Source organism: Falco cherrug, chromosome 14 (assembly GCF_023634085.1).
Source record: "Falco cherrug isolate bFalChe1 chromosome 14, bFalChe1.pri, whole genome shotgun sequence".
Classification (NCBI taxonomy): domain Eukaryota; kingdom Metazoa; phylum Chordata; class Aves; order Falconiformes; family Falconidae; genus Falco; species Falco cherrug.
The window spans coordinates 2,209,291-2,223,239 of NC_073710.1; the positions used below are offsets into that span (position 1 = coordinate 2,209,291).

Sequence of the window (13,949 nt, forward strand, 5' to 3'; positions counted from 1 at the left end):
CCTTCTTAAACCCCCCCCCAGGAGAGGGGGGCTGAACAGCATCCCATTGAACTCGGTGTTTACACACATTCCAGAGATAACTTCAGGTCTGCAGGGCCTTCGCCTCTGCAAGAAGCTGGAGAGGAAATGATTCTCGTTCCTGAGAGATGGAGGAATTTGGGGAGGGGGGGCCGAGGAAGGCAGCCAGGTGAGCGTGGCAGATTGCTCTCCCTCGGTACTCTCCAAGCACGGTCCTGCCCAAGGGGTAGCTGTTCTTGGGAATGTATCCAAAGCTGTCCTTATCGGATCATTAGTGTGGTTTATGCTTCCATAATTTGCAAGCCTCTAAAGGAAAATAATTCCGCAGTTTATATGGAATTAAATCAAAGAAAATGACATCTTTGTAAGTCTCAGCCAGAAGATTCTCAATGCAAGAATGGCTGGCCATAGTCACTTTATCCCTGAACGTCTCATCAAGATGTCGACAGCCCTTCACATCACGATCACACAATAAAATCTTGATCCTCACTCAGGCTCCGATTCTCTCTTACTTTTCCAGACATGATGGCTTCGAGCATCCTTATCTGCAGGTAGCAAGAAAGTAGTGCAAGGGGGAAAAACGCGCAGAGGTGTTCTCAGCACAAAATAAAACTGGAGAGATTTGGCTCCTGCATCTGGCTATTCAGGACTACACACAAGCCTTGCACAACCACCAAACCCAGTATTACACGCGTGTTCAAGTTGCGAGGGAATGGGAGGAGAGGAGATATGACAAGTAAGAAGGCAAACCCAAACAAAATATTGGGCAAGCATTCCCCGTGGTGTTCCCTGCTGAGCAGCCGCCTGGGTGCCAGAGCCTGGTGCTCGTGCAGGGCAGCTCCTTGTGCTGCACTGGGAAGCCTTGGGATTTAGCAAGGGATTTAAAGATGCTCTGAGACAGATCTAGAGAAGTGCTACGGCTGATCCAGCTGGCAATGCTCCTCTCTTCCCAGCCTGGCAGGCAAAATGTGTTTAAATTAACACAAGGTATTATTCAGTAACACGTTTCTCCGAATACACTTAACTTTCCAGACACGCTTGTGCTTACACTTTTGCCTACCTTTGAAGTGGGAGAAGCAAGAGCGCTGAAGCAGAGGGTGCTGTCCCTTGTCCTTTGCTGTTTCCTAAATGTTTTTTGGGGCAAAGAACCCCAATGGCATAACCCATCTCCCTGTCCAAGGGCACTCACAGCTCACCTGCATCCCCAGCCACTGTATGGCTGTGCTACAGACAGACAGACGCTGCAAAAGACACAGCACACACCTGGAAAACCCACTTGTAGCTGTTGCAGGATCTTTCCTGGGTGTTAGGGGAATGCCTGCCCTGCAGAGCGACAAACAGGCTCAGAGGCAGGCTTGCACATGCCGAGGCTGATGCCTTTTTGGCTGAACCTCAGGCTGTTAGCTGCTGGTGGGGAAGAGCTGAGCTGGGACAGGGGCAACCAGCCAGGCTGGGCCACCGCACACGTCCCTGCACAAAGCGCAGACCAGGCCATGCTGACAGGCAACTGCCGTCCCCAAACGCCAGCGGAGGACATACATGAGGGAAGGGAACCAAAGGCAAGACGGTTCACGGCCAGAGGTGGAAGCAGAGGCAGTGCTGGCTTCACAGCAGGGGCAAGGGCTGCAGGTTAGACAAAGGGTGCTCATCACACATATTTTCTTCCATGGCAATTCCTGGCATAAATTAACATTTACATGCACACATCCATCTGTACCAGTGCTCAAGGCCTCTGTACCTCAGGAATATCCCTTAAAAGATGCAATTCACCCCATGTTTGAAGCTACGGAGTCTAGGTTATGAACATGGACCTCCATCAAGGGTTTCCAGATAGCCACCAGAGACTTGCAAACCAACAGTTCCTTCAAGGCAAGGGAACCTGATGAAAAAGGGCAGGCTATGTTGCACCCTTGTGTTGATGCCTACTCCAAAAATCCTGCCAATATCTGGTGTCAGCCCCATGCTGGAGACGGGCCCTGGGCTGGATGACCTAGCTCTGCTCCTGCCTGGACAATTCTGCGCTGTTTGCGGCAGGACCAAGCCTGGGCCAGGCAACGAGACAGGGCCAGGCACGGGCTGAAGGACATGTTCGAGTCTGCTGCCGAGTTTTCACTCCACGCTGAGCCTTTCATCACCCTGAATAAATCCAACAGCAAACCTGGGGGTGGGAATTCCTATGCTTGTGCCAAAATGAAGTAAATGAGAGACATTAAAGTCCAATTAAAAACTTGCTTGGCCTTAAATGCCTCATCTGTTTCAAAAGCAAGTAAAGGGGCCTGATTAATTGCATTCAGTGCCAACAAGAGGAATTATTACCCTTTTGTACTCATTAAGGGTATCTGCTGTGGCATCTTTAATCACTAAGGCATTTAAAAGAGAGAAAGTAATTTGCTAAGACATAATGGGTCCCGGGGATGAGGATCAGGACATTTGCTTATTTAGGACACAAAGACACGCTCTTACTTTTCACAATTAAAAAGCCCAGCCAAATTCAGCCCCTGAACCAGCAAATAAACGTGCTGGGGAGCTCTGCCTTGGTGGGGGGATCTCCCTGCCCCCATCTCGTGTCTTCAGGACAAGGACTGTGCCCACGCATCACCCCATGCATGCCAAGGGCTCCCCGCTGTCCCACCCTAGCTGATCACGCTCTGTATTCCTGTCCTTAACAATAACGCTTCCCCCCATCTCAGAGCATGCTTGCAGGCTGACCGGGACCTTGGAGAATTGCTGCTCTACCAATGATAAAGTGTCACTGTCACATGTAATCCCTACTGGCTTGTAACGTGAAGGTCGGCAGCGTCTGGGAAATGCGTGCCTGCCTTCAAAGAGGCAGACTTCATCTCGAGCTTTATGAAGTAATCCTGAAGCAATAGCAAAACAGGGCTGCAAAGGTCTCACGGTGCATCCCACCAGCCAAAGCAAGATGCCTTCCTCTCCCACCCATCCAGAGGTGGGTGCTCTGAGGGCCTCCTGACACCAGCCCCACACGCACTAGAGGCTTCAGTACTTCATCAGCCTTTCACTTATGTAAGTTTTCCCCGATGACTAAATTTCCTTACTCACCCTATGACTTCTTATCTTCTTCCTAGTAGCTACTAAGAACAGATCATGCCCTCACTTTTCACAGCAGCCTTTTATGTCTTTGAAAGCTTTTCATATCGCCCCTTGCTCAGCTTGCTCTTTCCTAGACTAAACAATCCTGAATCCTTTCAAGCTTTTCTCATTCCTCACGGTTGCCAGCCCTCTGACCACTCTTTGCTGCTCTCCCTGGACTCTCTGCTATTGGTCCACATCCTCCTCAAAACGCAGCATCCAAAACGGGAAAGAAAGGGCTCCAGCCGCAGCTTTACCGGCACTGGGAGCAGGAGGAATACTTCAGATGCCTTGTGAAGCATGCAACTCCTTACACGGCCTCCTATGACGTGTGCCTTTTTCACAACCGTGTGACAGCGTTGACTCACGTTGAGCCTGTGATTCACTGAGGTACGCGCCTGCTCCACTGCTGCCAAGCCAGTTATTTCCTTCCTTGATCTGTGCAGGCATTTACCGGTACCCAAAGGCAGAGCTCTGCACCCGTCCTCCTGCACTGCTCCTCCTGCTTGCCCTCGTGTTTCCCTCCACGCAGTGGATCTTGGATGCCTTGGCAAATCAGCCTCTCCTATTTGCAACACCCATGCTGCAGCTGTTGAAGAGTAACGCTGGGGAAAGTACCTCCCATCTTTGTGCAATACCTATGGAGACAATTCAGCAGCTGAAGCAGCACCAGTTGGCCAAACAAGATCAAGCTGATGGCCAGAAGCAGCCGGGACCAGCAGGGTCAGGCTGCAGGAGGAGCTGTGACAGTTCATGTTGTCCGACTCCGATGAACAAAGGGTGCCCGAAGGACACCCACCCACGTGTTGATCAAGGAGGCAGCAGCTTCCCCAGCTCAAGCCTGCCCTCCACCCTTGGGGACCACAAACCCTCTGCTGCTCTGTTTCTGCTGGCTCCATGGGAGCGTGCAGACCGCAAACCCTATGCTGCTTCTCTATCCACCTTGTATCATCCTCCTTCTTGTGGGTAGCAACTTCTGTAGCAGGAAGATTCTACTTCTGTCACCTATCAATACTTTTAAGAAAGGTTCAATTCGTAGGAAGGAAATGCTGAGCACAAAATAGGATGTTACTGATGCTTAGCTAACACCCCAACACTCCCCTACACCCCCTTCTTGTCATGTCACATTTTGGCGAAACAGCATAAGCAAATGCACTTAAGGGGACAGTTACGGGTGTACACAAATCACAAATGAGATGCTTGTTTTCCCCCCTTTAATGAAAGGCAGCCCCCCTGAGCCCCTATCAGAGTGGCTAATAGCCTGTTTTGTCAATGAGGGTCTGGTGACAAAGTGGCTGCTGCAAGACTCGGACCAAGAAGCACGTTCTTGTAGATGATGCTGATTCCACCAATGCATCCTGCCCACCCTGCAGCTATGTGGTGCAGGAGACAAGCTAACAGAGTGGGGCATTTTCTCTGGCCTCATTGCAGGCTCTTGCACCTCCCAGAGCAGAGACAATTTGGTGCTGGGCAGTCTATCACCTTCCAGAATACACCTATAAGATCTAGCGACTCTCCAGGAGGCACTGCAGAGCAACCTTTCTTTTTGCAGAAATAAAAGCTGGATGTACAGAGATGACATGACTTCTTCAAAAGGAAATCTTGCAAAGCCAGGAAAGACCTCATATCGCCTGCTCCAGCCTTTGTACACAGATTATCAAAAAAATCACCTTTACCATTTACTATTAAAAAAGGCAGGTTACACCTACAACCTAAAAAGCCCACCTACAAGGAAGGTTCAGAACTAGGACGGGTAGTTTTTGCTGTGCGTTAGATGATGAGACTACTGCAACGGCCAAGGGTGCTTATGCTGTCTGGCACAAGAGGAAAAGCAGGAGGCATCTGCTCGCAGGTCTTCTTCAGCATGGCTGAACTGCTTTGCAAATCTTCAGGCAGAAGAACCCAACTCAAACATAAGCTGCAACACAAACTGCCTCTCTGCAACCCAGAGCAGCATGTCAGATCCCACGATCAGAGTAGCATGCTGGTGAGTAAATGCCACCCAGTGCAGAAATCCAGCATCTCAGGCCACGCAGTCCTGGAAGTACCATGTTCACCATCAAGCCCTGGCTCTCCTGCGGCCCCTCTCCTGCCTGCCTCCCTTCCCCACTGCACCCTGCAGTATTTATTTGCAGCACAGTGATGGCAGCTCTATTCCTGTCACCCCAAGCACTTCGATGTCAGGGATGCAGGTGAGAAGCTCTGCCGCTCCAAGAGAAGAGCACGAGGTTTTTGTAAATAGTAATATCTACTCCTGCCACGAACTGCTGTAAAGCTGAATAGTTTCCTTAATGGCAGGAAATGGTTCTCATACAAACTAACCACAGCTGGGCAACTGATGCAGCCAATAAATACTTTAATTTTAATAAAGTGGAAGATTCCTGCCCAGCACACCACAGATCACCCGCCCGGCCGTCCTTCCTTCAAACAACAACATGCATGGGTGTGCGAGAGACACTGCATGAGCAGGAGGTATGCAGAGACCTGCCTGGTGGCCCGTGTGCCAGCTCCGCCGTTCACTCCCAGCCTCTCCAGCCAGTCTGCCTCGACAGAGGAGCGAAAACGCTGGTGGGGAGGAAGAAAGGCACGTGGCAGGAAGGGAAGCATGGTGCCATCTGCTCCGCAAGGTCAGGGTGGTCTGGCTGGACACAAAATGATCGTGCCCCCAGCACTGCCAAATTGCAGGAACCTTCCCCAGGCTGATAAAACAGGCTTTCCTCTTCAGACCCTAAAACCAACCAGCTCTTCCCATCCCTCACCCTGCATCAGCGGGCAAGGACAGAAAAATCTCCCAGGTGAAACCCAACTGCATTTCTGGGGTTTTTTTTGTCTCCCCTACTCGGCATTATTTCCCAAAAGGGCACTTGGATGGATGCAGAGAGCAGCCCAGCTTGTTATCAGCCCTGCCTGTTATAACAGGTATTTAAAAAAAAAACACAAACAAGAAAGGCTCCCCAACGCCAAACAAACAAACATTGAAATTCCAGGTGGAAAAGAAAAAAAATCACAAAAACAAGCAAGGAGGAAATGAAGATAAAAGCAGGGTGGATGCTGCTGGAGGGCTGGCAGGGTGGTGATGATCCTGTTTGGAGGGCAGCACCCAGGACTGAGTAAACGCAGGCAGGCTGGCAGGGAGAGGACTGGGCTGGACTGGGCAGCACCGTCTGAGGAACTCGCTGCCAACTCAGATAGTGGCGCCTGTCCTGTCCATACGCTCTGCTTCCTGAGCTGGTAGCAGATACTCAGCATTTACACCCTAAAGCATGCATAAACTGAGCCAAAGAACCTGCCAGAAATGCTCTAGGAGTAGCACTGATTTTCGAGGCAGGGTTACGAGCCCATATCTTCGTTGCGAGGATTGCAAAGCTTCTTGCACTCTGAAGAGTGACACGCACCAAACCACCATGGAAAAGCAGCCACGAGTAGGGTGAACCCCATCGGGTGGTGCTACAGGGCACAGCAGAGCAGGCACCTATGTCCAAAGGTAGCAAGAGACGCAAGTCCATTGGGAGAATGCAGCCTGCGATCCTGCTAACAAACCGGGGCACGCTTACTTCTGCTGCACGGAGAGCATCGCGGGCTGGAGCAGTCAGCAGCTCCCGGTGAAAATACTCGGAATGCACTTTACCCCTGCAGAAGGTGACTGATCTGACTGCAGCAAGGCCAGCCTGAAGTACTTACAACAAACAAGGAAATGTGGGGTTTAATCTGAGCCAACAGCAGGAGTTAACTCTTATCAGGCTTTTGTTCAGGCTTGCCAACCCCAGTTAACCCCGAGCTGTTTTGCCATCACTGCTGTTGCAACTCGACTAGCAAAACCTGAAGAGCTAAGCCAAGCCCCAGGTCCTCTCTGGTTTCTGATGTCACCCTGTAATCCCTGACACCTAAGGACAGCCTCACGGTGAAGACTCCTACAGGAACGCTGATGTTCGCAGCCTCTCTCCATTCCTAGGAAGTCTCTGCCACTGACTGTGCTGAGCGGAGCAGGTAATCCAAGATCACAGCACAAAGCACAACTATTGTTAAAATAAGCAACGTGTCAGACACGTACAGAAGATGTAACCTCTGAGGAAGCGATAGCTCTCCTTCCCACAACCAGGGTCTACGGGGAAAAGAGTTTAAGACAGAGATGAAAGGCACTGCCAGGCAAGGACAGCCAGACTGCTCACCCCGGCAGCCCAGCGATCGAAGCCTGGCAGAGATGACACGGTTTCCATCAGTGTGGAGAGGCAAGGGCAGACGCGACAGGCTAAATGCGTGACGCTGCCTTGGTGAGGGTTGCTGCTGGCAGTGGCAGAGCTTGCCACGGGCACTGTTGATTCGGGATGTATTTGTGTCTAAATATAGTCAGTGGGGGAACAGAGATTTGTCACAGGGGAAAAACATGTCACTCCCACCTCCCAGCAGCAGTGAGCAATGGCCCACCAAAGGGCAATGCTCCGCCATTCTAGCTACTGGATTTTTGCTGGATTCGTTATTAATCCAGCACGGTGAGTTTCTGTGTGACTTCACAAGTGCCTCACCTTCAGGAGGGAAGCGAGTGTCATGGTACCAACCTACGAACAGCAAAACCAACACAGCAGGCAGTGAATGGGCTTGTGGAGCATCACACCACGGGGTGCAGCAGAGATCCCAGTTAGCAACTTCTTTTCTGGTGCACTCTCCAAGACATACAAATACTGCATGCTCATCTCCATGTCACAAATTGTGCTTCATAGGCTGCTCTGAAGCGCAGTGCTGGAAAATCAGACCTAAGCGCTGACTTGCTCCCAAACAGGACAGTATAGATGTGGTACCACCTTGTCCTCCAGTCTGCTCCCCAAACTGGGGAACAACCCAGGTGTAAATACGCAGTTATTCTGCTCACACAATATAGTTATTCCAGGAATAAAACCAGACTTTGGTCTCCATGTACACCAAGAGGCAAATTTGCTGAGCAGGGGAGAGAGATGGGATGATTTGGCTCAGGAATGGCAGAGAGCAGCAGCAGTAACACAGCTGTGCAGGAGCTGGCCCTTCCTCAAGCAGGTCCCATCCCATAGCATCTAGGTCTGCACCCACCTCTCTGGAGGGCCTGGAGTCTCATTTAAGAGGCTCTGGAGGACATGCTCACCAAGAAGCACATCAGTCCTCAGGGAGCTGGCTGGCTCAGGCAGAGTCCCTGACCTGCTGGTCCCCTTATCAGCAGGAAGGGCTCATTAGGGAACGGACCAGAGCTTCCTGCTCAGGACCGAACCTTTTGTGCAGGGACTGCTGCCATGGAGAACCGCTTCCTAACAGCCAGAGGAAACAAAATATTTTCCTTGGGCCTCTGAGACAGGGGTGGTTGTCAACAAAATGAAGTTGCACTTGTGATGCTGGGCAGCGCATGCCATGCACGGGCTGTTACTGCAGGATAAAGGTACTCCCAGTAGCATCACTGCCTGCCCCCAGAGCTGGGGACAATTCAGAGTGGCATAAGGCCCCTCTGTACAGTATAACTGCAGCTGCCCTCCAGGCTGTCCTGGCAGAACTATTTTAGCAAACACAAAATCTTGCATCCTTCTAATCAGTGTGACATTGTGCGGAGACCACGGCTCGCGCTGGCTCCCCTCCAGCCCGGAGCACAGACGGAGGCTGTTTCAGTAGCAGACTCTCCTAATGCAGCAGACCAGCCAATTACGTTACAATATCTGCGTAAGGAGCTCAACAGGAGCTTAATTGAAAGAGCTGTAGCATTCAAATGACTTTTGATACTATGAAGACATTAACGATTCCAACCCAGCACTAACCAGCCCTGTCTGATGCTCGGCTGATGGGTAAGGACCTGTAACACGGGGCTTGGTCTGCAGCCAAAGCTATGCCCGTTAGCACAGCACCGCAGCTTCGGCCAAATGCTGATGGAGCTGCCCCTTCCCAGCTGGAAGCTGCAGCGACTCCTCACGTGAGCTCTCCTCCACCCAGGGCATCCACACAATACAAAACAGACCTGCTCCTGCCACTGCAGGACTACATATGTGCACCAGAACTCCACAAACTGTTCTCACATGGACTAATTTGAACCTGCAAAGCACTATTTGCATCTATTTTTTTATTGAAAAATATCATGCATACTCTTCATATATGTATTTTATGTTGCTCTTGAGTTCTGTAAATGTTTTGCAATAACAAACGGGCCGGTTTCAGATGGATTTTGCTACATCAGCACAGAACCAGTACACCTACCCCACTCCAAGGTGGTGGGCTACATTTAATTTGGTATCTTAGTGCTGCCACCGAAAAGCAGCAAGAAATACCATCTATAAAGCCGTAACTGTCTGCACTGTATAGGGTGGGGGGAAGGTGCTCTGCTTCTACTATTCTCGTTCTTGAACCAATGCACAGAGATCAGCAAAAATGCACACACACAAACACACACACAAGTTGCCAGCGAGCTCACATGCCTAACATGGCTGAAAAGCATCTCACACCCCAACAGCAGGCGGAAAAAAAAAATAAAAATGAGAAGGCATGATGCTTTTGGTACCCACATCTAACATGCTGATGACCTGAAAGCTGCCAGAAGCTACTACAAGTCGGTAGCTGTGGCACATAGGATGCTTGCTGGGCTACGTCTTGGGTCACACGCTGGAGCATTTTAGAGTAACACCCTGTATTCCACCCATATTTAGCCATGGAAATAAGTGTGACTACTTTCAAACACTCTCCCTGACTTCACTGGGTTCAGCTGAGGCGTTTCAAATAAAACAATAATGACCACAGCTCTGGGCTGGGACCAAGCACAGACCATTTTTATCTTAAAAGGCATTTGTTTGAGAACATTCAGAGCTGCTAGAACCAACAGCACTAAAGCTATTTCACCGTGCAACCTTAAGAACGTTGACAGCTTTGTCTGCAAAATGACAGGGATTAACTGGTGACCAATCCTTAAAAAAAAAAAAAGTAGTTAGAAAAAAAAGTGCTGGCAAACAGAGGAGAAATTCTTCCTCTCTTCTGAGGCTCACTCATTCCTCCTTTGTCTAACAGCAGATCTTTTGTTCAGGATTTCAGTTGTGAGCAGCCCCGAGGTACGCAGGGAATGTCTTCGTTATGACAAGCCCTCCAGACTGGTGCGCGGACTCAGTTTTAATCGGCAGAGAAACCACTCCAAATCATGCCAGAGAAGTACTGCTAATGGAATTGTTCCAGCGCTAAAGGGATTTCAAAGTGAATGAGTGTGGATGGTGGAGCAGCTGGTTGCGACTCCCAAGTTGCTCCTCACAGTGCGGTGTGTCACGCAAGGAGGATCTAACACCCTGAGGACCCTGGCCTTGAGAAAACAACACCCAGCGCCCACCCCCCCAGCAATGTGGAGTCCCTGGCTCTGTCCCTGTGATCTGTGGACAGTCCCAGTGTTCAATCCCGATTAGCTTCCCACTGTATCAGATCAATGTCAGGCTTTGATCAAAACGAGGTGAGAAAGGCAGGACAGAAGTAGGGAGGGACCTCCCTCCTCCCCTAGCAATTAATCTGACAGCTTTAAGAATAGTTCTGATTAAAACAAATACACTGTGTTCCACTGGCAAATGTTTGCAAAGCTCAGCAGCCCAGGACAGGCTAAAGTTCTCAGGATCTTAAGTCAGGGTGAACAAGCATCAGGGCTCCCTAGCACAAATGCATCACTACAATGAGCAACAAGCTCGAGCTCAGCAGAGCTGTTGCTTTGCAGTGCCATGCAAATTAATAAATAGCATGAATATAAATATATTATCTTCCAGCAGAAAGCCTGGCCTGGCAGTATGTGGGACTATGAGGGACAATACACATTTGGGCACTGCTACAAGCAGTCATAAAACCAGAATGAGGGTTTGATCACCTTTAATTGCTTTTGGGAAGTGTAACATCACTGGGGTATCCACCACAATTACCTTCCCTGTTCTATCCCAGATGAAGAGCCAAACAATCCAGATCAAAGAGGGTATTTCAGGGGGTAAGGAAAGGAGGGAAATGCCCGACAAGCTTTAAAGATGTTTGCCATATAAAACCTGAAGTCCAACCCATGAGAAAGCAGGCAATAAAAAGTTAACTGATGAGAGGATGTGCTTTTCTTCCACTGCAACTTTGTAAGGCTGGAGGCTGACAGAAAAAGCTCAGTGACAAACCAGAGGACAGTACTGAGAGCCCAAAATGTATGTAAGAGGAGAAAGTAAGATTATTCCATGTTGGGTTTTTTTTTCCCCACCAGGGCTTGACTGAAGCGTTTTAAATGCCTGGGGCTGGCAAGGCTACCTCGGAGTGCCTTCCAGCTTTGGCAGCAGCCACTTAGAAGAGCTGCCCTTCCTCTTCCCAGGGACCCATCTCACTGGAAATAGATTTCAGTTCCCCAGAGGAAGAAGATGGAAACAGCTGACTTCTCCCAGCCACAAGCTCAGTCGTCACCTTCCAGCTGGAGGCGGGCAGAGGGGTAAGAGCACGGCTGCCCTTCCACCCACGCAAAGCGGGAGGCTCCCAAACGCATTTTGCAGCTAACCTCCACCTACCAGAATCTGCTCGGGAAGCCAAAGCTCCCACTGAATGTGGGGACCGCAAGCCGGCAGGGCTCCCACTACCTCCAGCAGCCCCATGGCCGGGCTGGGCTTTTCATGACACATCATCTCTGGAATTCACTGGTGAGCATCCCACAGCCTCTGCTTGGTACGACGCCAGAGCTGTTTCTCAAATACTGCGTGACCTACCAGCTGCTGAGGGGAAAACAGCAAGGCATACATCATCCAGAGAGGAGACAAGATCAGCGGGCTGCTGCTGAATGAACAAATGCTTCACAAAACTCACTCCCGTAGTCTTGTGTTGGAGGGAGCAGGTTCAGGTCCCTGGCTCTCCAAGACAGCCTGCATGACCTTGGGCAGGTCATTTAGTCCCTTTGTAGCAATAGTCATTTGTAGCAAGACTTTTGTCTCAAGAGGCAGAGCGCTATACGCAGCAGCGCTGAGCAAGGCAGGCAGGCTGCCAGCTGAGGATTCAAACTCCTTCAGGGAACTGTAACAGTTACGCGGTAAACGCATTAACCATGGGAACAGCTTCCCAAAGGATGTGGTGGATCCCAAACTGTAAGTTTTCCCATTGCGAGTGGATGCCTCTTTCAAAAATGCAGGCTGTAACCACAAGCGCTCGCAGGGAGCTCTCAGGGAAACACCACGACCTCAGCCAAGGCAGGGGCTCAGACTAGGTGCCCGAACAGCCGCTTCTGACCTTCAAGCAACAAACCTATAAAATCCCTTTGCATCTTGCCACGGCAGTTCAAGCCTTTTTCTTGGCTGTGCTCATTTTCCACATCTCTGGCCAGCCCAGTTTTCAGCTGTTTCTGTGATCTGCCCCAGGCCAGCTAAATTCCCTTTGACCCAGCCTGTTGAGAAATCCTCTAAATCTTGTCAACCCTCTAGCTGGTTTTTGTTTTGTTTTGTTGTTTTTTGTTTTGTTTTCTTTTTTTTTTTTTTCAATTACAAATCAGGTATCTTGGTGAAAGTTTCTCTGCCTCTTTGCTTCAGATTCTGTCCCCCCAGCACCAGTTTCTTGGTGAATCTCCCAGATGAGGACTAGTGAAAGCCTTCACAGCATGCAGTAGCCAATGACCCACGCTGCTAGAGACAGTTCCTTCACCATCCTGCCTAGTCTCGGTTCCTGGAGAGCACTCCGCGCCAACAGAGAGATTTGGCTCTCACCCATAGCACAACCCCTCATCTTCTTTAACTTCACCTGTGACAACCGCATCGAGGGTCAAGGCTATCAGGCTCTGCCTTAGGAGCTGCTTCAGGCTACCCGACACACATACCGCAGCACGCTGAACGATGCTCAGCACCCAGTTACGTGTGTATTCAGAGTCCTCTCCTGTTGAACCAGATGCCTCAAGCTGCTCCAAAACACTTGGTGGTTTCCAGTGGAGAACAAGCCTGTGAACAATTTTGATGCATTTCAGATGCTACTGAAAATACATTTGAAGGGAAGAGAGATGTAGATGCATTGCTCCCTTGGATTAACGAGGCCCACAATCTCCTCTTGTCCCTTAAGGAGAGATAACACTTCATTTTACTGAAGTCCACCAAAACCAGCCTGTGCTTGTCAGGAAGCTGGAGCAACCAGGTGCTGTGCCCCCCTCCTGGCTACAAACCACGCCACAGGGCTCTCCAGCGCCAGGACCAGGCTCCACAAATAGTCAGGTGCAAGGAGGTCATGCTGAACATCCCAGGAGACCAGCAAGAAACCAGAAACCTTCTGCAGGAGCAAAATAACTCCCTTATCTCCCTCAACCACAATAATATTTGGATAGAGTGTTCTTGTCCGTATCTGGACTGTCATCTGCCGTTTCAGCAGCCCTGCTCCAAGGTCTCTAGTGACTCTCAGCTGATCCACGCGTGCACCTTGGTGGAAAGGGTTACTGTATCATACACAAAGTTGTCCCTCTTTTTCTTACCTCTTGGCATTACAACTTCTAGTTCTCTTCAGGGTCTGTAATCAGGGATATGAGGACCTGATTCATACCCAATAAAAAGTCATAGCCCCCTCCACGATATCTCTGCTACAGCGCTTCTCCTTCTGAGACTCTTTTCCTTCCATTAACCAACCTAAATAATCTCCGCGAGCAGAAAAGCCCAAGCAGGGTGAAGCCTTGCCAAGGGAAGAAACTCTCCCATTATTCTCATCCAAGAAAGTGGCACAAAGGAAAAAAAGACCAGAAGGGATGGCTCGCATCCCTGGGTCATGGCAGAGAGCTGGAAAAGGCTCATCTCCAGGAGGACTGAGTGCCAGCACTTCTTTTTTTAACTTAGCCAGCAGCTGCAGAGTTTGAGCTTTATTAAAAGCCTATTTTGCCCTTGCTGCTGCAA

The 13,949-nt window shown here is 50.0% G+C and overlaps 1 protein-coding gene across 3 annotated transcripts in view; it reads right to left on the reverse strand.

Moving 5' to 3' along the window:
* CFDP1 (craniofacial development protein 1) overlaps positions 1-13,949 on the reverse strand; it is a 66,788-nt gene that overhangs the window by 7,483 nt on the left and 45,356 nt on the right. Inside the window, exon 6 of one of the 3 annotated variants that reach the window (XM_055726583.1) lies at positions 12,655-13,016. The exons of the other annotated variants lie outside the window; for them this stretch is intronic. Within the exon in view, the coding sequence (XP_055582558.1) occupies positions 12,785-13,016 (232 nt within the window). The 3' untranslated portion in view covers positions 12,655-12,784. Of the gene's footprint in view, positions 1-12,654; positions 13,017-13,949 lie in introns of those variants that run through there. 3 annotated transcript variants of the gene reach the window in all.